We start from the raw sequence: 24,201 nt of genomic DNA, 5'->3' as shown, positions 1-24,201 counted from the left end.
GCTCTCAGTTGCTGTTTCCTACCTGGTGCCAAGGATGAGATGTTTGTCTCGCAGGCTGCCCTGTGGATGTCACCAACAGCCAGAGCCTGAGCCAAGAGAAACCTCCCAGCTCCTCCAGCAGGCTGGGGTGGGCAGGAGGAGGCTGTGGGAACCCCTGGCTGCTGCACCCCCTCCCTGGGTCACCTGTAGAGACCCTGATCCCTTCTGCAGAGCCATGGGGCTGTTAAAGGTGATGTGAGACCTGCACGTCCTTCCAGGTGCTCTTGCATCCAGGGCACCTTCCATCCAGGCCATCCCTGCTCAGATGTCTGAAGGAGGTGGTTGATGGTTCCACCTCTGCCTATTTTGTCTTGTTTCCTGTGTTCCTGCTTTGCTTGTTGTCTCATGTTTCATCTTCTGGTGACGTGCACTTTGGGCCTTCCTGAGTGGTGTTTGGATAGAAGAGCGGGGTTCTGCTCCAACAAAACTAAACAAAATATGGAAAATATGGGTAATGGCAGTGATGGTTCCTGGCCCATGTAGGCTCCCACACCCCTCCTTCACTCAGCTGCCAATGCCCTGAGGGGTGGCTGCTTGAGAGGTGGAGAAATTGCTCGTTTCTAGTGACGCAGATATAGGAAGGGATCCTGAAGGGCCAGTGATAGTTAAGGCTTGGAAAGGCAAAACAGGAGAAGGGGCTGTAGTAGCCCAAAGAGGAAAGCAGCATTTCTCCAGTATTGGCATCGATGTAGGCTCAGGGGATGAGGCAGAAGCAGACAGGGACTGCCCAGGACCCCACCAGGCTGGGCTGGACCCCTCTGCCCTGCTTGGCACCCACACCGTCCTGTTCCTTCCTACAGCTGCACAAAAACAAGCTGTAAATAGCTGGGGTGGAAGGGGAAGGAACTGGGTATAAGGTGAGTGAGCTGATTGTAAAGCCTGAGTAATCTCTTTTTCACATGTGCCCGGTGATGAATGAGCATTTGTTCAGGCCAGGGAAGTGACACTTCCCTCCCCTGCCTGGGGACTGCAGACAGGAGCTGGTCCCTGTGCCTGCCACAGTGCCAGCCAGGGCTTGACCTCCACAGGAGCATCCAGTGCTGGCATCAGCCTGCCCTCACCAAACCAGAGCAATCCATAATGCCCTGGAAGCCCTTCTGCTTCCAGAAGAGATTTACTGTCCAGTGCAGACTCGTGTTAATTACTGCCAGCACTTAGGAGTCTTTATCTGTCTTCCTTTCCCCATAGGGATGTTGGCAGTTTGGATAGCTAATCTGGAATTAAGCTGATGATCCATAAAGCAGGGCCACCCTTTGGTCAATAATTCACTGCTGTCACCAGCTTCTTTGTGCTATCAGGAGAGTGACCAGGAAAACTGATTTACTGGCAGCCCAGAGCATCTCCTCTGGAGCTGTGGAGACACTAAAGTGGGTCCTGCTGTGCTGGTAAACCCTGAGTGATGCATGGTAGGGATTTTTCCTGTTCCAGGTATTTTGAGTGCTAGAATTAAGGACTAAAACATTTTTATGGCTAAGGAGCCACAATATAAACTCAGAGCTATGGTTCACAACTTTAGTCAGCCACCACCATGGGCTGGTGCAGAGCCACAGAGCAGGAGTGACTCAAGATCAGTGTGTGGGGAGGGAATTCAGGGCCATCCCTTGCTCATGCTGCTCAGAGCAGGCAGGAGGTGCTGTCTGGGGCTTGTTCTGCTGAGTTGAGCTCCAGTAGCACAAACCCTGTCATGTCTCAAAGGAGGCAGCACAGGGAAATGCAGGATTGGCCTTTAGAGCAGCTGAGAAAATGGTCATGCCCAACTCATCATTTTTCCAAGCACTAAAAATAACTTTCCCATCTCCAAACTCTGCTTTCACTTTATTAACTTTTGATTAGTGATCATTCTTTGTTCTGTTGAGCTTGAACCAGGAGTTGAATGAGGAACAGGTTTTTTCTCTGCCCTGTCTGTGCTGCCAAGGTGCAGCCAGCTGGAAGGGTCATAAGAAAACCACAATTCAGATGTTCTCCTCCCAAAATGGGTCCTTCTGTCCATGGGCCAGCACTGTGATCAGAAGAGCCTGCTGGTGTGCACGCACTCATGTATTCACTCTTGCTAGGCAGAAGTATGGATCCTGGTTTTTGCAGATATTTAAAAAAATTTAAATATCCTTATTTTGAAATAGAGTTTGGTGCTTGGCACCAGGGAACACTTGAGTTTTTCTGTAATATGTGTTGCATTTTGCTGCTGCCCAGGAGGGGGAAAGGTCCTCTGGAGCTTGGAAAGAGGCAGTGAAAGGAATGATGCTGTAGATGTTGCAGTGAGTTTGTGTTGGTGCACGCTCCTGTGCCACCAAGGCACCTCTCCACAGAGTGGATAAACCTAAGGGAGCTGGGAAATAGGAATGTGGTGTGGAGGGCACCAGCAATCTCATGAGGGTTGGTTAAATAATAAAGCATTTGCTAATAAAAGAAAATTTTTTCCATGCTATTTCCAGGGCTAATAAGCAGAGGAAGTGGAGAGAATAGATTCTGCTGTTGCATGCTTGTGCATGATCAGGCCACCAAATTCAAAACACATGAGTTTTGAAAAAGTCCACAACTTCAGCCTTATAAAATGGGTTCCTTTCCCTGATTCCTGCCTGTGATCAGATAATGACCTTGGTAAGCAAAACAAGCCCAGCTGTATTTCATAATGGGAATATACTTCTGTACATTGTAATGAGCTGTTAACAGGGAACAGTATCGTGTGAAAATCTGCACGTTTCCCATGATGCTGCCCTGATTCAAAAGCCACACATAAATTACTTGGTATTGCAGATTTCAAGGTCAGGATTGGCCACATAAGATCTAGTTTTTCACCCCCAAAAACCAATGTTTTTAGCAGGCTGGAATTTAAAATGGAAAAAGCTGATCTGTTGGGAATCTCAGGAGTTGTGAGAAGTACCTTGGTACCTGTGTCAGGTGCTTGAAAGTGTGTGGCTGGAGTGGGAGTGATGAAAGGGAAAATAACATTTTTGCTCCTCCAAAACCCCTCCTTATGAGGCTCCTGAAGGAAGGCATCCTGAGCTTTGCAAGGGAGTTGTGAGCTGGTGAAATTCCCTGAGTTTTGGGAGGTTTCTAGCAGAGCCAGAGCTGGTTTTCCCTGCTAGGATGAGTTCCCAGGGTTCCCTTCCTGATGCCAAGCAGCACACAGACACATGGCTGGGGCTCCAGAGTAATTTCTGCACTGAGGCACTTTTTCTGCTGGATGTGAATACTTGATTATTAAGCATATATTACAATTCTGAATATTATTTTAGCTGTAAGTTTAGTCTCCATCCTCTCCAGCTTTTTAGGTTTGATCATATTCCAGAGGCTTACTAAAAACATGCAAAGAATTTCAGCGAAACTCTCTGGAACACTTTTTGTTAAATTCTTTCAGTCATGCAAGCTAAATTAAATGACAGCTCTGTCCACCAAAAGATTACAAATATCAATCAGACTTCTCCCCTAAACTCATGAAGGAATTAAATGTTTTTCTAAAAGTCTTCTATTCCCCTTAATAATCTCTTTGGCTGTTCTCTTTACTTTACATATTTTTGAAGTGTGTTGAAAGGGATGATTTCTGCCCTAAAGGAGCACAGTGCTTGTAGCTTGCTGACAGTATTTAATCTGAATTTGTGGGCACAATTTTGGGTATTGCTCAAATTGATATTTGCAATACTGCGGGCTTATTTCCAAAAGGAGAAAACAACTATTAAACTGCAGTCCAAGAAACACGATGCTGAGCTCTTTTCAGAGATGGGAGTTTAATGATAAAAAAGTATGTTGCAGCTCCAACTGTTTATGTTAAAATTGGAAAAATAGGACCAGGTGGGCTCAGTGGGCTGGTGGGATGGGGAGCTCTGAGTAAAGTGGTTGTAAAGAATGAGGAGTTAAAAAGATTTCAGCATACAGTGGCCTGTCCAAGACAAGCTGAGTCATTACCCCACATCACAGCATCTGTTTTTGTCTGGTCACTGTGCAGTTATGAATAATTGTGTAAATCACGTGGGATGCCCTGGGGAGCTCTCTTAGCAGGCAGGCTCAGCACACCGTTCCCATCTGCCTCGTGTTTTAAGCTGCAGGGAGACCACAAGAAAGCCAAAGAGCCAAGATGGCCATGGAAACCAGATGGGACTGCCCAGTGTCCCTGGAGTCCCTCCTGCCCATGCCCTGGTGCTGCCCACCCTACCCACCCAGAGGGTCCTGGTTTGAGCTGTGTCCAGGTCTGGGCCCTCAGTCGGGGGAGGATGTTGAGGGGCTGGAGCAGGTCCAGAGGAAGCAGCGAGACTGGAGAGGGGCTGGGAGCACAAACCCTGTGAGGAACAACTGAGGGAGCTGGGGGTGCTCAGTCTGGAGAAAAGGAGACTCAGGGCTGCCCCCATCACTCTGCAGCTCCCTGAAAGGTGCCTGTGCTCAGCTGGGGCTGGGCTCTTTCTCCAGCAGCACTGACACAACCAGAGGTCACAGTGTCAAGCTGCACTGAGGGAAATATAGGTTGGATATTAGGTAAAAAGTTTTTCACTCAAAGGGTGATAAAGTTCTGGAATGGCTTCCCGGGGAGGTGGTGGAGTCCCCATCCCCGGGTGTGTTTAACAAAGCCTGGATGTAACACTGGGTGCCAGGGTTTAGTTGAAGTGTTGGGGCTGGGTTGGACTCTCTGATCTTGAAGGTCTCTTCCAACCCAGTGATTCTGTGAAAGGGATGAGATTGGAAGTAAAACTGGTGGACACCTGATTCATTAGGACCTGTAGTGAGGAGCAGGGGCAGTTTGTTGCCATGGTGGTTGTGTGCATGGGGGAGGAAAGGCCCACAGCCCCCTCGGAGGTGTGGGGATGTGTGTGCCTGGCCTCCCACAGAGCGCTCCCCTTTCCATCAGCTACATTACAGTGTATTTTTGCCATCATGGTTTAACAGAGAGGAGCAGATATGACAGTAAACTCTTACAGCTGGGTGAATTGTGATTAAGTTAAAGCTATCTCACTGTTACATACCACTTTAGTGATCACCAGACTGTGTATTTTCCTGCCTCTTACCATGGGCTTTAAACCACAGGACATGAATAAACTGTAATGTTAGGGTGCAGTCTGCTCTGCTTGCTATTTAAGGATGGGGAATCTATGTTCAGTACACCAAATATAATTTCATAAAGCATGCAAACCATCAGGGAGCTTGTGGAGTGGTTGATGAGTGGGACTAGAGCTGCTCTTCTGGATGAAGATGAGACACCCAACAGCATTCCTGGGTCTGGATGTACCCTTGGAGTGGAGTGGGATTTCTACCCCATGCCTGGTCTCCTGCTAACTCCTCCAGTAGGTTTTGTGTCATGGGCTCCATTTCTCCCACAAGCAGCAGCAAAATTTAATTGAACCTCTCTATAGTTATCAGCAGCTGGGGAGGGCGTGCCTGAGGATGGAGCTTTTCTCCTGGCAAAGGAAAGAGCAGTGTGGCAAAGGGATGTCACGTTTGCTTGATCCAAAGTTGGGGCCCACGTGATGGTTCTCAGAAAGTTCCTGTTTTATTGTGGCTACAAAGGCATAGAAATTAAGCTGCTAATTCATGGCATGCCAAGAAAAAAAGTAGTACTACGAGAAATGCTCAGTTATTTTCATGTTTGAAAACACACAATTGAAAAAATCCTGATTTTTTTCCCTTGCCCCCCACTGAGCTTATTAAATCTGAAAATATCCCAAAGCTTAATTCTCTGTGCCAGAAAGTTCCTCTGCTCTTTTGGGTAAGGCATGAAAGATGGGCTGCTTAGTGGGGTTCTGTCTGGCTTGTTCTGTTCCTGGGATGTAGGGGAGTGAGGATCCCACAGGGCAATGAGGATCCTGCTGCTGAGCAGTCGTGGCCCCTTCCACGGTTTTGGGTTTTGGCAGTGGTGCACTGGGTTTGAACTGGTGTATGTGCTAATTAATTAATTAATTGGCCGCTGTGCATGGCAGATCCTCATTCCAGCTCAGCTGAGGACTGCTGTTGCTGGGGGCTTTGTTTGGAGGAGCAAAGTGCAAATGATGGTCTCAAGGCTTGGCTGGTTGGCATGTTTGGTGCCTGGCTGAGATCCTCCCTGTGCTACCCCCAGCACTGCACTTGCCTTTTTGTTTGTTATTTTTTTGTGGTTGCACCATATTCCGGGAGAAGCTTGTAAATGTCTAAACAAAGTCAAATTCCTGAAAAGTGAATTTAACCAGCCTGAGCCAACGCCTGTTGGAGGCCATGAGAGCACATCCCCTGAGTTTTGAGGAGATGAGCAGCATTTTGCTGCCTGCCATGGATGTGGCCAGCATGGTTCTCACAGCAGGCACATGGCAGGAGAGCCTTGCCTCAGCTGGGGAACCCAGAGGGGTCTCACATGGAGCCATTTGTTTTTCATTACGTTATGCTCCTCTAATATAAACACTGAGGTATGTGGACATTGCTGTGGACAGGGCGAGCCAGATGCCAAAGGCATTCCTCCAAGACTGTATAAACTTCAGGAGATAAATATTTTAGAAACTGTTTTCTAAGGCTAGCATAATAGTTTAAAAATATAACCTAGATTCCAGATATTAAAAAATGCCTTGCAAGGCATGTATATGGCTGCAAGAGATGGAACTAACCAAGCCCCTGAAGCATGTGGAAAGCTCCCATTTTGCAATATCTTCTCTGTTACTTTATCCTTTTCATTTTTTTTTCCCTTAGCTCTGAGATTAAATTCAAGAAGCTTTTAACAGCAGAGTGGCAGTGATAGAAATTTTCAGCATATATTAACTAGCTGACTCACACTTTTTCAAAGGGGATCTGAGTTTATGATGGAGTAGTTGGCTGCTTTCAGCAACAGCAGAATCAGGGAAGTCAGCGAAGAGAGGAAGCTGATAGTTTATAATGTGTCTAATCCCTGTGTGTGCTGTGATGGGAGTGTGGGGAGCTCCCACCCATGTTTGGAAAATGGACCTGACCCCGTGCTCAGAGGAGGCATTCAAGTCCTGTCTCAGGGATCTGCAAACTCTCACTGTTACTCGGGACCCAGCTTTAAAACATCCTTTAAAAGATGCTTTCATTGTGTCACTTGGCTACCCCAAAAACTTTCACTAGCATCCTCTGTGATTCAAGAGTGAGAAATGAGATTTTTAGGTTATGTTTGTGGGGTCCGTACAGATCTGAGAGATCTGCTATTTCCTTTCATGTGTTACATCTAAAATGGGAGAGACAATTTGTGAAAGCAGTGAGATTCCCTGAACAGAGGCTCCTCTTGCTACTGTGTTTTCTGGTCTAACTTTGGGCATGTGTTTTGTAGCTGACCCCAGAGATTTGGTGACATTGGGGTCTGGCAGGGCTCATGTGATTCTCACTGAACAGAAGCCCAGAATGACTCCATGTGGTTTTGCCTCCTCCTTTTGTTTCCTGCATTGCAGTTTTTTGCGCAGCTTTGTCCATGAACGAGCCTGAGCTCCTCAGTGCTTTGGCACAGGGAGTGCTGGGGTCCTGTCCCACTGTCCTGGCTCCACTGGATCTGTCCCCCTGTGTCACCCGCTCCAGGGTGAGGCAGCAGGAGGGTGGGGGAAGCAGTGACTGACTGTGCCCTCTTGTCTTCCAGCTGCTCAGAGGGATGACTTTGCCCCGCCGAAAAGCTCCGGGGAAAGCTGCAGAGGAGGAGGAGGAGAGTGGGGACTGCGACGATGAAGATGAGTGCGGCAGAGGCTCTGGGGATGGAGAGCTGAGAGTGAGGAACCAGCTCCGCTTCCTAGCAGGTGATGGGGATGTGGCACTGCCCCTCTGTGGGGTGCAGTGATGGGGATGTGGCACTGCAGCTCTCTTGGGTGCAGGTTTTGGTGATGGTGTGGGGAGCTGCTCCTGGGCCTGCTCAGGCACCCCCAGAGCTGCAGACACCCCAGATTGTCCTGGCTGGCTGTGGTACCAGTCCAGGCATCAGCTGGAGAAGAAATCTGCTTTTCCAGGCTGGCTCTGTAGGGGTGCATTGAGGGCAGCCCACTGGAGAGGATTTGAGGCAAGGTGAAAATCTGATGCAGGTCCCAGGGTCACCCTCTTCACTCCTGCAATCCTGAGATTGGAGATGAGCTGCTCATCTTCCTGGAGGGCACCAGAGAGTCAGGAAGGTTTGTTTGACTGCAGCAAATGATGGTTATTTACGATGTAGGGTTTAGAAACCCCCAATGACTTTTTGCACATACCTCAGGCTCGTTTTGCAGAAGTGATTTAGGTACTTGGAAGCCTAAAAATTGCTTTGCTTGCCAATGTGAGTCATGTCCTTGGTTCCTCTGAAAACAGCCCTGAGGCCCTGCTGGGGTTGTTAATGAGGCAGCCCCTGGTCACCCATGGGGAGGAGAAGGCAAAGGACCAGTTGTGATTTGGGCACTCACTCGTGCTGCTGGTGTGAGCCCTCTCCTAGGCCCATGAGCACTCTGTGGGGCTCAGCAGCATCTCCTGGTTTGTCTTTGTGAGCAAGCCCAGGCTGCTGGAGGCTGTGTCCAGCAGGGATGAGCAGTGCTGGGTCACTTGGTGCTGGTTCCAGTGCTGCACACTGCTCTTTGAGAGACCAGACAACTGAACCTGGATAAAATCAGCTCTGCAGCTTTGAAGTTTAAAAGGCAAATTTGGGCTCCTAAACGAAGCACAGATGTTTATAAATTCCCTCCCATTGGTCTGGGATAATTAAAATATCCTTAATGAAGTGAGAGCTGAAATATTAAATGTCAGTCTCATATCAAAGATTATTGACACATTATGTAAAATGCATAAAATACATATATTCAGATATTAAGTAAGGAAAAGAAAGGACTTTTCAAGTCTTCCACTCCAAGTCTGAAAGAGAAACACAGAATTTTGAGAGGGCTAAAACACACTTAATTTCATCCAAGAACTAAATAACAAAGTTAATGTTAAGGAAACACAGGTGATTCACAGTGTCCTGTGCTGAGAGCAGAGATACGTGTTTCATTTTCCATGATCTTTGTGTCACACCTTGATGTTATTTTTAATGTGTTTCTAATTTCCTCTTAAAGCCTTCCCCACACTATCATCAGTGATCTCTGAAGTGGGATATGTGATCCTTTCTGCCTCTCTGGTTTAATCCCTGCACTGATCTCCCTGTAACTTGCACCTCTTGTCACTGTGGCACAGAACATGCAGCAGGAGAGGAGGACTTGTCCTGTTTGCTGCTGCCTGTGCTGTGGTATGGGTAAATATTAACTGTAAAGCAGTTGTGTCTCTGGGGCATGGGGCTCCTGGCACGTAAAATCTTTCAGGTGCTGAGAGTGTGGAGTTTGTCCTTTGAGGCCCTGACTGAGCTCAGAGAGCATGAGCTGTGCTGTCAGGGAGCCTTTCTCCTTGCTGGCCCATGCCATGTGCTCTCTTTTTGTGTTTTGCTTTAGAGCAGAGAGGTGAAGCTGATATGACAGCGACAGAATCCTATTTGCTTGGTATTGGATATAAACTGTGACTCTGTTCAAGTTTTATGTTGGAAACCAGCCCAGGAAAAGTTGCTGATGGTGTGGAAATACTCATTTTCAACATTTTTGAGAATGATATTTCTTTTTACTTTGAAAGGGTATTTTTCAATTAATTTTTTTCCATCGTATCACATGTACATAGCAAGAAATAAAAGGGACCAGAAACCATTCCACATTCCCCCTCCAAACTTCCACAAATTCTAAATTTTAGGGTAGCATGCCCATTTGAAATGATGCCAGGCTTTGAAATCTGGAAACAGTTTACAAAATGAACTTTTACATTTAATGTGGCTTTATCTCTCTCCTTCCCAAGGTGGTTACCCTGTAATAGAGGCAGAGGGATGGGAGTGGCTGGGTTGTGTTGCTGAGCCGGGGTTTCATCAGGATGCTCTGCAGTGTCAGGGCAGGAGCATGGATGGCAGGCTGTGCTGCAGTGCAGTGCTCAAACCAAACCCCCTCTGAGCAGGTCTGAGTCCTCCTGCTGGCCCTTGAGGTTTGGGTCTTTCCCCTCCTTTCTCAGGTGCTTTGTTCTGCTTGAGCAGATCGGAGAACAGTGGAGAACTCTTCCCTTCAATGGGTTTCCCGAGCCTTGCAGATGGACTTGGTGATGCCTTGAGGAGGAGGAGAGGTCAGTGTCTTAGGCTGGCACTGGTTTTGGCTATCGGTTGGGTGAAAACTTTGGCAGATTCTGCCACCTCTGAGGTTTTGCATCTCTAGTGGGATTTTCTCCTGCTCTCCACTGTGGCTCCTGCCAGCTAACTGCAAACATCTACTGGGCACTGGCCTCACCAAGATGTCCCCTCAGAAAGTCTTGAAAATAAAGAGATAAAAAAAGAGGGGAAAAAAAATGTCATTCTAAAATACAGACTAGTTTTGATTTATCGCCTGTTGTATAAAATGTAACCTTTGTTTCCTATTTATAATGAGCCTGCAGCAACTGGACAGTCAACCTAAACTTTAATGATTTAAACATACTTGTAAACTGTCAAGTCAGAAGTTTGTGAGTGACTATAAACATATGTTGGTGAGCCCTATATGCTAATAAATTCATTATTATGTTGCCCCAGTGGGAAACACGGAGATGGCAGGCTTTTTTTCATGATAGGTCTTTTATTGTTTGTCACATCTGCAACACATTAAGGGTTTTGAAGGCAGATGATGTTTACAATAAGGGGGAGGGCTGAAAACCTCCCAGCTCAGAGAAGAGTGCATCCTGTTTGTCAGTGGAGTACCCATGGAGCCAGCACCCTGGCCATGCAGCTCTAAAAATAGAGCTCTGTACTTATATTTATGCCACTCCAATGGCAAGGCATGTCTGCAAATGAATTATAGCATTTCCCCCCAAATTATGAGTCAGTGCAAATGTCTTCCAGGCTGTGAGATGCAGCCATGTGCTCTCAGCCTGCTGGTTTCAGCCATCCTGCACCAACAGGCACCCAAAGGAAAAGGAGCCCAGGGTGGCTGGGGCTTTGCCAATGCTCCAGCCAGCCACTAATGAGCTCACCTGGGCTGTGCTCCCTCCAGATGCCACTTGGAACCAAAGAGGTTCCCAGGGAGCCTGAAATTAAAATATGGATGCTGGACAGGCTCCTGTGCCAGGTGTGGGCTTTATTAAATGCTGGGGAAGAGGAGGTGCAGGCATTCCAGGGGTGTGCAAACGTGCTTTGGTCCAGCTCAGCTGTACCCTGGGTTTCTCACAAGCTTTGCTGGGGGGAAAATATCTGTTTTAGTAGCTGAAGCACCCAGAGAACATTCTGAACAATCCAGCAACTTGGGGAAGGGGCTGGGAGTCTGAGGGGAAGATTTACTCTTCCAAAATATCTGTGTTAGGCAGCAACAAAAGTTGTCTTGGGAACAGATGGATTTGGCAGAATGAAGTAGAAATAGTTTGTCCTGGGAAGGGAAGTTGGCCTCATCCCATGAGATATGTAAGGATAGATGTGTGCAATAAAAATATATAAAGATGGCTCTGGAAGTTTGTGTGTAAAACAGCTCCCCTGCCTGGCTGCTCCTGCTGCAATAACCTGCAGTTATTGAGTTTTGCTCTCAACTGTCCCTTGGCCATTTCTAAGCCCCCAAGGAAGCCCCCAGTTTTCCTGTGCCCTGCCCATTTGCTGCCAGACCCTTTGTGGTTTCCAGCACTTCATGCCATACCTAGGTGCTTTTTAAAGAATCAGCACAGTCTCCCCATTGACCTACCCAGATCTGTAACTCTTCAGTGACTCCTAGCTTGGCTTGCCCCTGATTTATCCTCTTGGCAGGGCTTTTTTTCTGAGTGCTCTCATCATCAAATTGCAGGTTTGAATATTGCCTCTGAGCTGGCCAGGTGGGGTGTGTTCCCAGGTGGAAAGGCTGTTTGTTGGTCCTTTTTTCCATGTTACAAAGGTGGAGTTGCTTCCAAATGGGAATTTGGGATGCAGATCACAGGGCAGGGGAGGTCTGTGTGTCTCTGGTGGCTGTGCCCTGTGTGGCACAGGGTGGGTGGGACCCCTGTGTTCCTGTCTTGCACCACATTTTTGGAGCTGCTCTGAAACCCTGTGAGCTGCAACTTCCATCCTGTTCTGCTTTCAAACAGCTCCCAATGCCCAGAAAAGCATTCCATGCCTTAGAGGTCTCAGTGCTGAGATGTCCCTACAGCTCAGCCTTTGGTGACCTTCCTCCCTTCCCCTGTCCTCTCCTGGGTTTATTTCAGGAGGGTGCCACCAATCCAGGCTCCCCCTTTTGATTTCAGGAGGGTGCCACCAATCCAAACTCCCCCTTTTGATTTCAGGAGGGTGCCACCAATCCAAGCTCCCCCTTTTGATTTCAGGAGGGTGCCACCAATCCAGGCTCCCCCTTTTGATTTCAGGAGGGTGCCACCAATCCAAGCTCCCCCTTTTGATTTCAGGAGGGTGCCATCCATCCAGGCTCCCTCCCTCATTTTGGGGTCACACCTGTACCAGGGGGGTTTCCCTATCCAGGTGGTGGCTGTGAATGGCAGAGGGGGAGGCCAGACAGACAGGGTCACTTTGGGTGCTGCCCTCGTGGTTTCTGCTGCTCATTTCTGTGGGAAAGGTTCCTTAGGAATGAGCATTTGTGCTGGAAAAGGGATGCTCCCAACCTGAGGATAGCAATCAGTCTGCCCAGGCTCACTCCGTGTGTGTGTGCTGGGAGACAGATGAACACCAGTTAAAATATTTACAAGCTGATGCATTCCCATCCTTTATGGGAATAAAGAGCAGTGATCCCTGCTCTGGCAGAGCCTCCAGGGTGCCCCTATCCCAGCACCTGTGGCTGCTGCTCTGCTCCATTGACTGCTCATCCCTCTGCTGAGCCAGGCATTCTCCAACCCCCAAATGGCTTCTGGAGCACTCCTGCCACAGGTGGGAGACATCCCCATGTGTGTGGGTGTTGCTGACAGTGCAGGGCCACGTGGCTCTTGTCCCATGCTGATGAACAGCCTGCAGCCTTGGATGGCCCTGCTGACAAATATCCTGTGTGCAGCACCAATATTTACTGTACCTCAGCAGGGCTGGCCTGGCCTTGGCTCAGGCACTGCCTGAGATGGGCTGGATTGACACAGCATCCTTCCCATGGGCATTTCTGTCTGCTAAAAGCTTTAGGGCTTCTAACTACCATTTTAGTAGCAGAAAATTACTTTTTTTTTACTTTTTTTTTTTCCTCTCCAAAGAGAGTGCTGTTGAATGCTTGACTGAAGCAAGGATAGCAGAAACATGCTGTTTTACAAGGCATTCATCCTGTCCCAGGGTGAAAAAATGACAAGGCCAAATGTCAGCTAGATTATCCTGATGGAAGAGCTGGAATTGTACAGACTGAAACAGTGCAATAGTCTGATTATTGTTCTATTTCAAATGTTTGTGTTTACTGAGCTTTTCTTTTAATGAAGGTCTGGTTGAAAGTCAAGAATTCATCATCATTGTCTAAATAAAACCTAAAAGATGGAGAGGGAGTCACATGCAGCAGTTGACTGACCCTCTAATTGAGTGGCAAGTTCATTAATTTACTTCTGACGTCAGCAAAAAATGATTTTTTTTTTTTATTGACAGACTGAGAAAATTATTGGTGGTGTTTGGAGGAGAACTTGTTCATAGCATCCTTCAGCTGGCTGTGCTGCTGTGACTCTTGCAGGCCTCACACTGTGCACTGTGTGTGCATTTGGAAGGGTTCTTGTGACCTCTGTGCCCTGAGTTCCTCCAAAGAAACACTGATTCCATGACTGAAGAAGTAGAAAGTTATTATCAGGATTTTTGCTTTGAGAAAAGCTACTTATATGCAAAAGCCATCTTTGGAAGCAGGAAGTAAATCCACTGGACATATTAATCCCATGGTTCTATCTTTTTTGTTTGTTTCAATTTCACTCCATTTTTAAAATGTTTAAGTTTTTTCAGTGTTGTGCTTACAGACCCAAGTCCATCTGAGCAATTTGTATCTGGTATTTTTAGGACTTCTCTGCCTTGGTCTATTCTGACCCATAGCAAAGAATGATGCACCATGTTTTAAAGAGCTGAATCAGAGGAGGGGATATTCATGAATCACATGGTGCATCACATTCCCTGGTCTGAATCCTTCTTTGGGAAGCTCTGTGGGCTCAGTGTGGGGTGGCTAGGTGAGGTTGAAGGGCTGGAAACTCACTGAAGGTCAGATGAGATGGTGCCTCTGCTATAACACAAAAATGTGCCAAGGTCTCTGGGAGTCTGGGACTGCTCATCACTCCCAGATGTTTGTAATGCCAGTCTGCTGGCAAAGGGCTCACCCACTAGTTAGGCTGCAAGTCTGAATAACAGCTTGTACTGTGCCAGGGTGTCTGAGGAGATGCTTTTCAACAGTGTAATTTGGGAGCTAATGTTTCTTTAAATTGTTACTGAGTGCAGCATCTTACATGACTGAACACCTCAAAACAATTTCAAGTATGCAAAAATGTGCCCAGTTGCAATAGTGATGGCCATATTTATCCTTAAAGGGTGATGAATCTGTTTTTTGTGGCTGAAAAAGACATGAATTCTGATGAAGTTGGGAAACACAATTCCTGACTTGGATACAGCCTTGCTTTTTGGTTTGGTGGTTTTTGGCTTTTTTTTCCTTTTTGATGTTTTTCCTTGTGGAGAGGCAAAATAATTTAGTTGGTTTTCTTTTTAAGGGACAACAATGAAGGTATATTTCAGACAGAAGCAGATCAGGTGCTGCTTGCTAAAGGCTCAACAAGATAACCTTACACTGATAGTCAGGGCACTGGATCTGCACATTTTGTTGTACAAAGAGAGGTTTGTCTGCGAGCCTGATAACAATATAACATGTTGATTGACTTTTCACATAGGAGAGGGTGTCCCTTTCATGAGTGGCTTGGCTTTTGCTAATGCCTCACTGCAGGTAAGCTGATAAGAGAGATTATGGGATGTAATAAATGAGGCTGCTGGGCACAGCCCTGCTGAGTGCTGTGGGAGAGGCTGTGGCCCTGGCTGATGTGTGTGCCCAGCACTCGTGTCAGTGTGCCAGCCCTCAGCTGTCAGACACCACCGGGTGCCCTGTGGGCACAGGGCTGGGCCATTCCTCTGCTGCAGCTCCTGTTCCCTGTTCCCAGAAAATGTGCTTAAGGCCAGCCTGGATGGGGTCTGAGCAGCCTGCTGCAGTGGGAGGTCACTGTCCATGGCAAGTGTGGTGGAGCTAGTTCATCTTTAAGGTCCCTTTCAATGACAAAAGGAGACAAGAACCAAGGTTCATTAAGTACTATAAAACAGGTCTGCCCAGAAAGTGTCGTGGGGAAATGCAGCTGTGTCCATGAATGTTGGGCCTGGTGTCCCTGTCTCACTGACAGTGCACAGGAGGAGGACCTGGTCTCTCAGCTGTGGCTGCTGCTCTGCTGTCCATCCTCTTGCTCTGAAGATGTCCAGAAGAGCAGACGCTGTGTCAGATGGATCACAGAAACCCTCAGTGGAAACATTTTGGGTACAACTTTCAGAGCACTTTTTGAGCCCTATGTGGAACAAGATGGGGAACGCTCAAATTGTCCAGGCTGCCTTAAAAAGCCTGACCTCTTGGTTCCCCCCTTTAAATTGGAACAAATGTGTCTGTTTTTGTGCAGGTGGTGACTGTGGCCATGACCTGGCAGTGTGGGTTGCAGCATTGTGGCAGCAGCCAGCAGCTCTGGGGAGCTGGGCTTGGCTTAGATGTGGTTGGGTGAGAGTCTGCATGGCAGCATCTCCCTGCCTGCATCCAACAGGTCCCTGCATGCTGCAGGCAGCAGCACTGCACTTTGAAAATTAGTTTTTACATCTTTCCATAAATATAAATGTACGTGTCTGTGAAATAATCAGGCCTGATTAAATGAAGCTCTGAGTTCAGTATCTGGAAGATGTTGGGATCTGGATGGAACCTGGATGGAGGAAGAGGCATTACTTGAGATGAGGTTTTTAAAATGAAATCAGTGGACAGCCCATGCTGGACTTGTGCACAGACCTGGCCACAGAACCTGTTGCTGGTTGCTGTTGGTCCCCAGAAGAAAGAAACACAGACCTGCCCAGAAGGCAGCCTCTTTTTTAGTCCTTGCCAAAAATGTATGGGGAAGGGGAAGAAGGATGCTTCTCCAGAGAAACCTCCTAGGATCCTTGGACTTTTAATCCTCATTTCTGTCTCTCTTCTCACCCTTTGCTTTGCAAGTGAAAATAGCAGGAATTTGGGTCTGGCCTGCAAATCACTCATCAGTGGGTGCATTAGCAGGACAGGATCAATTACTGAGTCAACACCGCTCCGTGTGCTCCAGGAGCAGGGGATCCATCATGTGTCAGGCAGGAGCTCTCCTGGGCTGGTGTGCATTATCCTGAGCTGTGCACACACATCTGTGGGGCTGACACCAGCAGTAACATGAACTGAACCAGGTGTGTTTGCCTGAGCAGGGCTCCCCTGGTTCCCAGGTGGACGTGCAGCAGATCCTGACCCCCGGTGCTGGGATGGATGAGCTGTGAGCTGCAGGAGGGGTGTCCCCCTTCCCAGGACCTGCCACCTCCTGTGCTCTGCCTTCCCCTGCATCCTGCCCTGGGGCTCTCAGAGCTCCAGCAGGGCCCACCTGGGTTTCTGCCCCAGGAACAAATTCCAGGCAAACAAATGGTGCTGGAGTCTGCTGGCTGTGCCAGCTTCTCTGGGGCATCTCCCCTGGGGCAGACGTGCCCTGGCTTCACAATTTAACCTCCCCTCATGTTGCTTTTGGGCAAGCCAGAAACTTTCTGATGGGAGACTTTGTGTTGCAAACTGCCTCTGCTGGAGCTGGGAGGCAGTGAAGCTTGCTGGAGCTTTGGATGGGATTTTCTTGTTCTGGAATAAACTGAAACATCTTTCTGTGCTCTTGCAGCAGGGAAGTGAAGCAGCAGCAGCCTGAAGCTCAAGGTAATGCTGCCTGCTTTCGCTCCACAGCAGCTTCTTGTCTCAAAGTCTGCTTGAAATTACATTTTTAATTATACCACAGGGGAAAAAAACCACCAAAAACCAAAAGAATTGATTGGACTTTGTTGGAATGGTATGTCAATTTGCCTTTTTAAAATTTTGTAAATTTAAACAACAAAAAATTTGGACACGTTTTGCTTTTGTTCTGCTTTGGAGCAGTAGCACACTCCCCCTCTTTTATGGGAATGGAAATCTGGCATGTTGACCAGCTTCTGTTGTTTCAGAAAGCGCCTTCAATGGTATTTGGGGCTCTCAGTGACATCTTGCTGTTTGTCCCTGCTTTTCATTTGCTCCTTGCATCCCGTGGGACCTGGGGTGATGCTCTGCCCTCCCCTCCTGCAGGAGCTGGGGCTGTGCCCAGCACGGAGCTGGAATGCAAACCCACCAGCACCTTCCCTTCCCTTCCCACACCTTCCCTCTTGGAAGGTGAATCCCTGTTTCTGTGCATCCCATCTCCAGGCAGGTGGGAGCTGCTGCCTTGGGCTGGCTCTTTGCTGGGTGAGAGGGACCCTGAGCCCCACTGAGTGCCCACGGTGCTGCTGCTGCATCCCTTGGAGGTTCTGTGATGTGCAGGGATGGATGGTTTGCACTGGCTGCTGAGCATCAGGTTTGGCAGCTGGACAGATTGCCAGGGCATCTGTCACTGCCTCAGTCCAGTGCAGGAGTCCCAGCAGGATTTCTAAAATGTAAATTACAACTGCAATGTGAGACACATCCTTTTGCTTTGCTGTTTTTTTCCTCCCTCCTTCCTGTTTGAATTCAGTATCTCGAGTCTGAAAAATTGCTGGACTCTAAGCTATTTTGCTTGTGTCTCATGGATACTGGAGACACTTCCTGCACAGGGAGGCAGACATCTGCTCCAGCCTGTTTTTGGAGTTTTTTGTGTCAGACAGCCTGCAGTTGGCAGGTGGGAGCCAGTGGTTATTATCAGAATCTGAGTAATATCCTCTGTCTCCTTGATATCTCTCTGCCGGCTGCTCTGCAGCTTTGGTATGTTTGCTTGTCCTCTTCTGCTTCTCTGTAGATCATTCCAGTAAAAAGTAAATAAAAAAAAGGTTGTGCGCTCCCCAAAGTCATCACAGAACACAGCCTGCAGTATCTCTTCCCTTGTCCACATAAATCACTGCTAAAGCATGTGCAGGGAATGTGAAGGAATGCATTTATACCCAAACCGTTCCCCTCTCCCCTTCCCTGTGAAGCAAACTTCCACTTGTGCTCCAGTGCCTGTTCTCAGGGAGCATCTGAGCACCATCCCCTCCTGTGTCCCTTCCTGACTCCTGTAGCTTTATTTGGGCTTTGGTGACAGTCAGAAAGCTTTGCCCTGCACAGCTGGAGTCTGGCAGCTCTTGTGGGGATGGAGATCCTGAATCTGCCCTCTCCAGGCAGGTTTGGATTGCTGGTTTGGATTTCCCTTCCCACCCCTCATTGTTTTATTTACCCCAGAATCATCAGGGATGCTCCCCAGCACTGCAGTACCAGATCTGAATGGTTTTCCTGGGAATCAGACCAGTCCCCCAGCTCTGCTGACCTTGTTTGCAGTGGATAAATACCAGCTGGTGGGTCAGGTATTGATATTGGATGTTCAGCTGATGTCTTTCCCTGTCTTTGGCTTCTCCAGGTGTTTTTTGTGGCAGCCCTGAGCAGCAGAGGTGGTGCAGCACCATGGGCAGAGTGGCTCTGGTGCAGCCTGGGGTTCCCTCTATAAATAATTCCATTGAACTTGGCCCTCAGGTGCCTCTGGGCTGCAGCACCAGCCTCAGGCTCTTGTTGATACTCTCTGGTCTGCTGGGCCAGACACCTAATGTTATTAGCAGACACTAAATAGGTCTCTCTTATTTAGTGGCCTTAATTTATTAAATCAGGCAGAAGTGCTGTGGGAAGAGGAGAGCTGGAATAGGGAGCAGAGCAAGCTTGAGTTTGTAATTGTCTGGATCAGGCCCCTGGAGATCCATGTGATCTGTGCACTAGAGGCAGTGCTATTGCAGTGACTCATAAACAGATGTGCCCAATTTACATTGCAGCTTAATACCTTTGTTTAAAAAAAATTTGCCTTTTTAAAAAGACAAATGTGTTAAAGCAGATGTTTCCAGTAAAACAAATACTTGTGTGATTTACAAACAACTTCCTACAGCCAGAACTCATTAGAAAATGTGGAAAAAAGAAAAATAGTTCTGTGTACCCAAAAAAATCCCAAAATAAGGACATAGCAGGGCAGTATTGCTTCACACTGAACAAAAGTTACTGCTGTGCTTGGGTTGGGAAGCAAGAGGTTAGAGTATGACTTTGGTTACTGATAACTAAGGTTCACCCTGACCAGTTGAACACATTCAGGAGCAGAAACCTGTCTGTAAAAATACTTAAGCAGCTTCTGTTATGTAGGATAGAGGGTAACTATATGGGATTGCCTGGAGGCTCCTAAATCCCCTCCATCCCACTGAAACCTGCACTGGGGGACTGGATGGCTGCAGGATGGCACTAACCCTGAAGCAGAGCTAACAGGAACAGCCCCTGGAGCAAGCCCTGCTCTGAGGAATCCCTCCCTGGGCATCCTCTCCCCATTGCAGGAGGGGATGCTCAGGGGGTTCTGTGCCTCTGCCTCACTTGCAGCTCAGGTGTGCCTGCTCACTGCTCCTCTGGCTTTTGGGAGGGTAATGCAGGCATGCACTGAGAACTCCTGCTGTTCCAGGTCTCTGAATTTGCCTCCTGCCCGGCAAGCCCAGCACTCCTGTTTCACTCTGACACCCCATGTGGCCCTAATGGGTTTCCCAGGCTGCAGCTCCAGCACAGCCACCACTCTCTGTTAGTTGCAGGGGCTGGCAATCCCCCTTTGCCTTCCAGCTCTCTGCAGCACAGGTAGCATATATAGTTTTTTAATGCACTTGTCACCTATTTTATCCAGGAATTTGTTGCAAAAGAAGCAGGGCCAGCAGATGTTTGTGGGTTGGCAGGCTGCTCCTCTCAATCCTTTGAGAGTGCCCTGGACAAATGGCTGGTCCAACTTCTGAGAGGAAGTCATCCAGGCAGATGGAAAGATGGGGAGGCATCCAGCAAGCCTGAATGGAGCAGAACAGGGGAATCAGGAGCAGAGAGGGTTTCGTGTTGTGTGGATTTGTTCCAGTGCAGGATACCAGCTCAGCAAATGCTCCAGTGAGGGTGGTTTCTGCAGCATCTTGGGGTGCCTGCCCATTGTTCTGCTTCCCATGGGACTGTGGGGGTGCCTCTTGCAGCTGGAGAAGCTGGAGGATGGGCTGGAGGATGTCTCACCCAGGAATGGTCACACAGCAGCCAGGGGCACACAGGGAACCAGCCAGGATGGTGTCAGCAGCTCCTGTTACTTCTCGTGGGTGTCTCATCAGGGCTGTCCAGTTTGTCATTAGGAAAAATGACTGCTCATGTCAGGGGCTCTTGAGGAGAAGCAGGGGCTGGGTGAATGCCCTGGAGGGTGGCTGTGGAGTGGGTTTGCTCCTCTTCCTCCCTGGTGTGTCAGCTTTCCCTGCCTTGCCATGGGGAGTGATCCACAGCCAACCTGGAGTGCTGCCCTCTCAGGGAACCTGCTGGGAGTGTCCAGAGGAATCAGAAGTATCCTGGGGGGAGGATTCTGCTGCCTCAGGGCACTCAGAGGTGTTTTTCTCAGCTCTCCTGTCAGTGTTCCTGAAACCTCGCCACAGCCCAGCTCAGTTTCAGCCATCAGTGAATGGAGGCTTGTGCTTGGCTCTCAGGGACCAGAAGGTTTCAGTGCTTAATTAATTTCTTCAAAGTGGAGGGTGTAATTAATGCCTGGGGTGTGCTTTGAGACCCTAGAGTCTCTTGGGCAGTGTGAAATCTGGTTTGGTCTATGAAAATCATCCCTGGCCAGCACCACACGCCAGGCATGGGCATCTCAGCGTGGCCACTCATCCTGTCACAGGGTTTGGGGTCTCCTGCTCTCTGCTGGTGCTGTCTTGAGGAGGCCATGGGCAGATGTAGGCAAAACATCTTTCCTCTCCATGCTGACAGTCGCCAGCCAGTGCAAATCGTCCTCTGGAGCCAAATGGAAAAAAAAGTCCCCTAATTCCTTAAATAGGGGGCATCTCTGTCTCTCCTTCCCTGCTATGCCACACAGACCTTGGTGATTTGTTCCTGAATTCCCTTTGTTTTTCAGTTTCTTCAAAGAAAAAGGGAAAATTATCACTAGTTGCTTTGTGCTGGCATTAGAGTAAACTACCTTTCAAAGTCTAGGCAAACTGGGTTAAAATTTGATATATTTTGGAATCTTAGGAGAGCTTAGGAAAATTTCCTTCCTGATATCTATAAAGCTTTTTTTTTTCTTACTGTCAGCATTGTTTTTGTGGGTGTTAAACATGAACATAAAGGAGAATGCAACAGATTGCAGGTATGTTGAATTCCACCACAATCAAATGCCATTATTTAAAGAAGATGCTTTTAACCAAGTGTTTAAAATTCCCTCCTCATTTATCAATTTTCAGGTGTATAAGTGCACAGAATTGCTCCCTGTCCCACCCCCTCATGGCACCATTGCTCACACTCTGGGAGATCCACAGACATTTTACACCACCAAGCATTAACAGAAATAAATTAACACTTTAAAAGCTTAAGTGTTGTATTTCATAGGAGTCAGGCAGGATACTTGGAAGGGAAAGAAATGTAAATGGAACGAAATTCTTAAGCAAGATTATTGATATGACAGGACTAAAGAGCTTGGGATTCTGTGAAAAGTGCCTCTTTTCATCCCTCTAATAAGTCCATTACTTGCACTCGGGAATATTTTAAGGTCCTTTTCATGCTGACTCTGGAGTTGAGCATGCTTTGCATTTCAAGCTTTGTCTATGAATCAGTAGAAGCCAAAGTTATTTCTGCTTTAAAATAACAGGAGCAGGGAACAGCTAATCTCTTTTCATTCTGAGTCCTTACATTATTTTACTGGACAGAGTTTGTGTTGGCTACAAAACAGGGCATTCACAAAATCTATGAGAAGGAATTTAGTCTAAGAATGAAGCCTAGATTGCAGTATGCATAAAGACTCCTTTTCCTAAGGCCATTAAGAAATTCCAAATCTGAGCTATTTTGAACAGTGACATTAAATTAGCCTTGCTAATTCCAGTAATTCAAGCCGATAGCTGAGTTTACAAATCTACTAGATGAGGCCTTCCCATAATTACAATCTCAATGTGCTTTTCAGCTAAGGTGAGTTGGCACAAAAAAAAAAGATAAATAAATAAAAGGGGGGAAAATGCTCTTTCTGTTCTGGCTTTTGAGATGAATATCTCTAAAGAACAGTTAAGCAGCTGTATTGCACCAATAAGACATCCCCTGTCCTGGACTGGTAAGTTCATTTTGCCTTTAATGTGCAAGTGAAATGCAGGGGAGAGACTGGATTTTCCCCTGCTTTGTTTTTTCTGTTGTCTCTTTACAAAGGAGAATTCATGCTGCTGGTGCTTGTAGTTCAGTTTTTAGTTGTTTATTTACAGGTGGTAATTCTTCCTGGGAAAAGAAAGAGTGTGACTGGTTACCCTCTTTTGTGGGCAGGAAAAAAAACCCCAACCTTTGGTGTATAAATCCAGGTTAGAGCAGGTGCAACAATGATACAAAGGTGCAACGCTTATTATTCCTCTGTACAAAGATGTTGATTTGCAGATCCCAACACAGCTAAACATTCCCAGTGTGATGGGAGGGTTTTGAGAATGTGTTTTCAAAGCCATAAGGCACAAAAACATGAAACAAATAAAATTGAGTTCATTATTTAAAAGGGTGTTAATTTTATTAGAGCTGAGCTGAGGTAATATAAGGGCAAACCTAAGTATTCACATCAGCACTTAACTCAGGCTGCAATGTTCATAAAATGTCCTTTTGATCAAGCTGTGAGTGTTTTGATCCTTATTCTGTGAGCATCATTCAAAGTGACCTAACTGTAGCTCCAAACAGGCATCTGCAGCTGCAGAAGTCCTTGAGCAATAACAGGTCAGGAACTTGAATGTGTGCTCTGCCAGGAATGCTAATATTGCAATCCCTTCTTCTTGTTGTTGTTGTTCCCAATAAGAAGGAAAGGGCAAAAACTCTCACGAAATAAAAATTCCCAACAGAAAATTGTCCTACCAGCATCGACTGTGGATACTTGTGTCAAAAACATCAAACAAAATGATGATTTTAATCTATCAGACTAATAATGGCATGGCTGCTAAATAATTTTATATCATCCCCACATGGGTGTTTGACCTTTCTCTTCTAGTCACCACTGGCACATTGGTGATTTTCCTGATTTAAGAGGATGTTTTTCTCCTGGGCACCCCCAGGATTTGGGTGCAAGTCCTGCAGCTCACAAACCATGGCAGCACATTGCACAACCATGTGGAGCCTGTTTGGAGTAGGGATGGATGCTTGCAGAACCTGGCAGTCATCCCACATTGTCCACAGGCTCAGGTACATGCAGCAGATTGTGCCCCAAAATATTGCTTATGGCAAAGTCAGGTAGAAACAGCTCTGCTGTTTTTAGGGTGCTGCTTTTGCTCCCCAAGGCTGGGATGGTGTCTGGGAAGGAATGAGGTGGGATGGGGGGCACAAGCAAGGCTCTTTTTCTGAGGCAGTGAAGAGATGGGGGAGGCAGAAATGCAATTCTTGATTTCCAGGAAACTCTTATCTCTAATCTCTGTAATCCATTTTAGAGAGGATTTTGTGATTTTGAAGGGATTTACAAACTGGATTACATAGCCTTTTTATTTTGATTTTCCACTGTGATTGTGACATTCCTGAGAGAGAGAGCCATGATTGCTTCAGATGGGATGGAGAAGGAGGCATCTGTGGGCTTGGCCCTTGGAGCCCTGTTGAGGGCCTTGGAGTCCTTCTTGTTTCACTGCTTGTTGGGTCAGTGGAGGTGTCCCCAGATCAATTTGGATTCTGCCACATGAGCAGTGTGTCCTCATCCCTGGCACCTTCCTGTGGCAGTACCAGCTGTCCTGGGGAGATGCCAGCAGGAGCCCAGGGCCAGTCCCCTCCATCCCTTGTTCCCTCCCTCTGCACTGGGAGCAGTCCAGGTGATCTCCTTGAGCTCCAGCATGGTCCCAAACACGACAGGGATGCCCTTGGACCCCAGGAAGGTGCCAGTGTGATGGCAGAGGTCCAGCACAGCCCAGGCACTGCAGCCACACTGTCCTGGTGCTCAGCAGGGATTCCCATTGGAGCTGCCACCACCATTCAATCCAGCTTTTAGCACCCTCATTCCACCAGTGCTTTGGGGTCAGGGTTTGCTCTGGCCTGGGAAGGGCAGGGAGCAGAAATCAGCCAGGGTTTGTGTTAGAGGTTACAGGCACCCAGTGAGCAGCTGGGC

The 24,201-nt window shown here is 47.6% G+C and overlaps 1 protein-coding gene across 1 annotated transcript in view; it reads left to right on the top strand.

Moving 5' to 3' along the window:
* GPC3 (glypican 3) overlaps positions 1–24,201 on the top strand; it is a 138,292-nt gene that overhangs the window by 105,115 nt on the left and 8,976 nt on the right. Inside the window, exon 7 of the mRNA XM_005488180.3 lies at positions 7,574–7,727. Coding sequence (XP_005488237.2) covers positions 7,574–7,727 — 154 coding nt within the window. The remainder of the gene's footprint in view (positions 1–7,573; positions 7,728–24,201) is intronic.

The sequence above is a fragment of the Zonotrichia albicollis genome, chromosome 14 (genome assembly GCF_047830755.1).
Source record: "Zonotrichia albicollis isolate bZonAlb1 chromosome 14, bZonAlb1.hap1, whole genome shotgun sequence".
Lineage (NCBI taxonomy): Eukaryota > Metazoa > Chordata > Aves > Passeriformes > Passerellidae > Zonotrichia > Zonotrichia albicollis.
The sequence above is the reverse complement of the archived record's forward strand: the minus strand, read 5'-3'. Positions and strand labels throughout refer to the sequence as shown.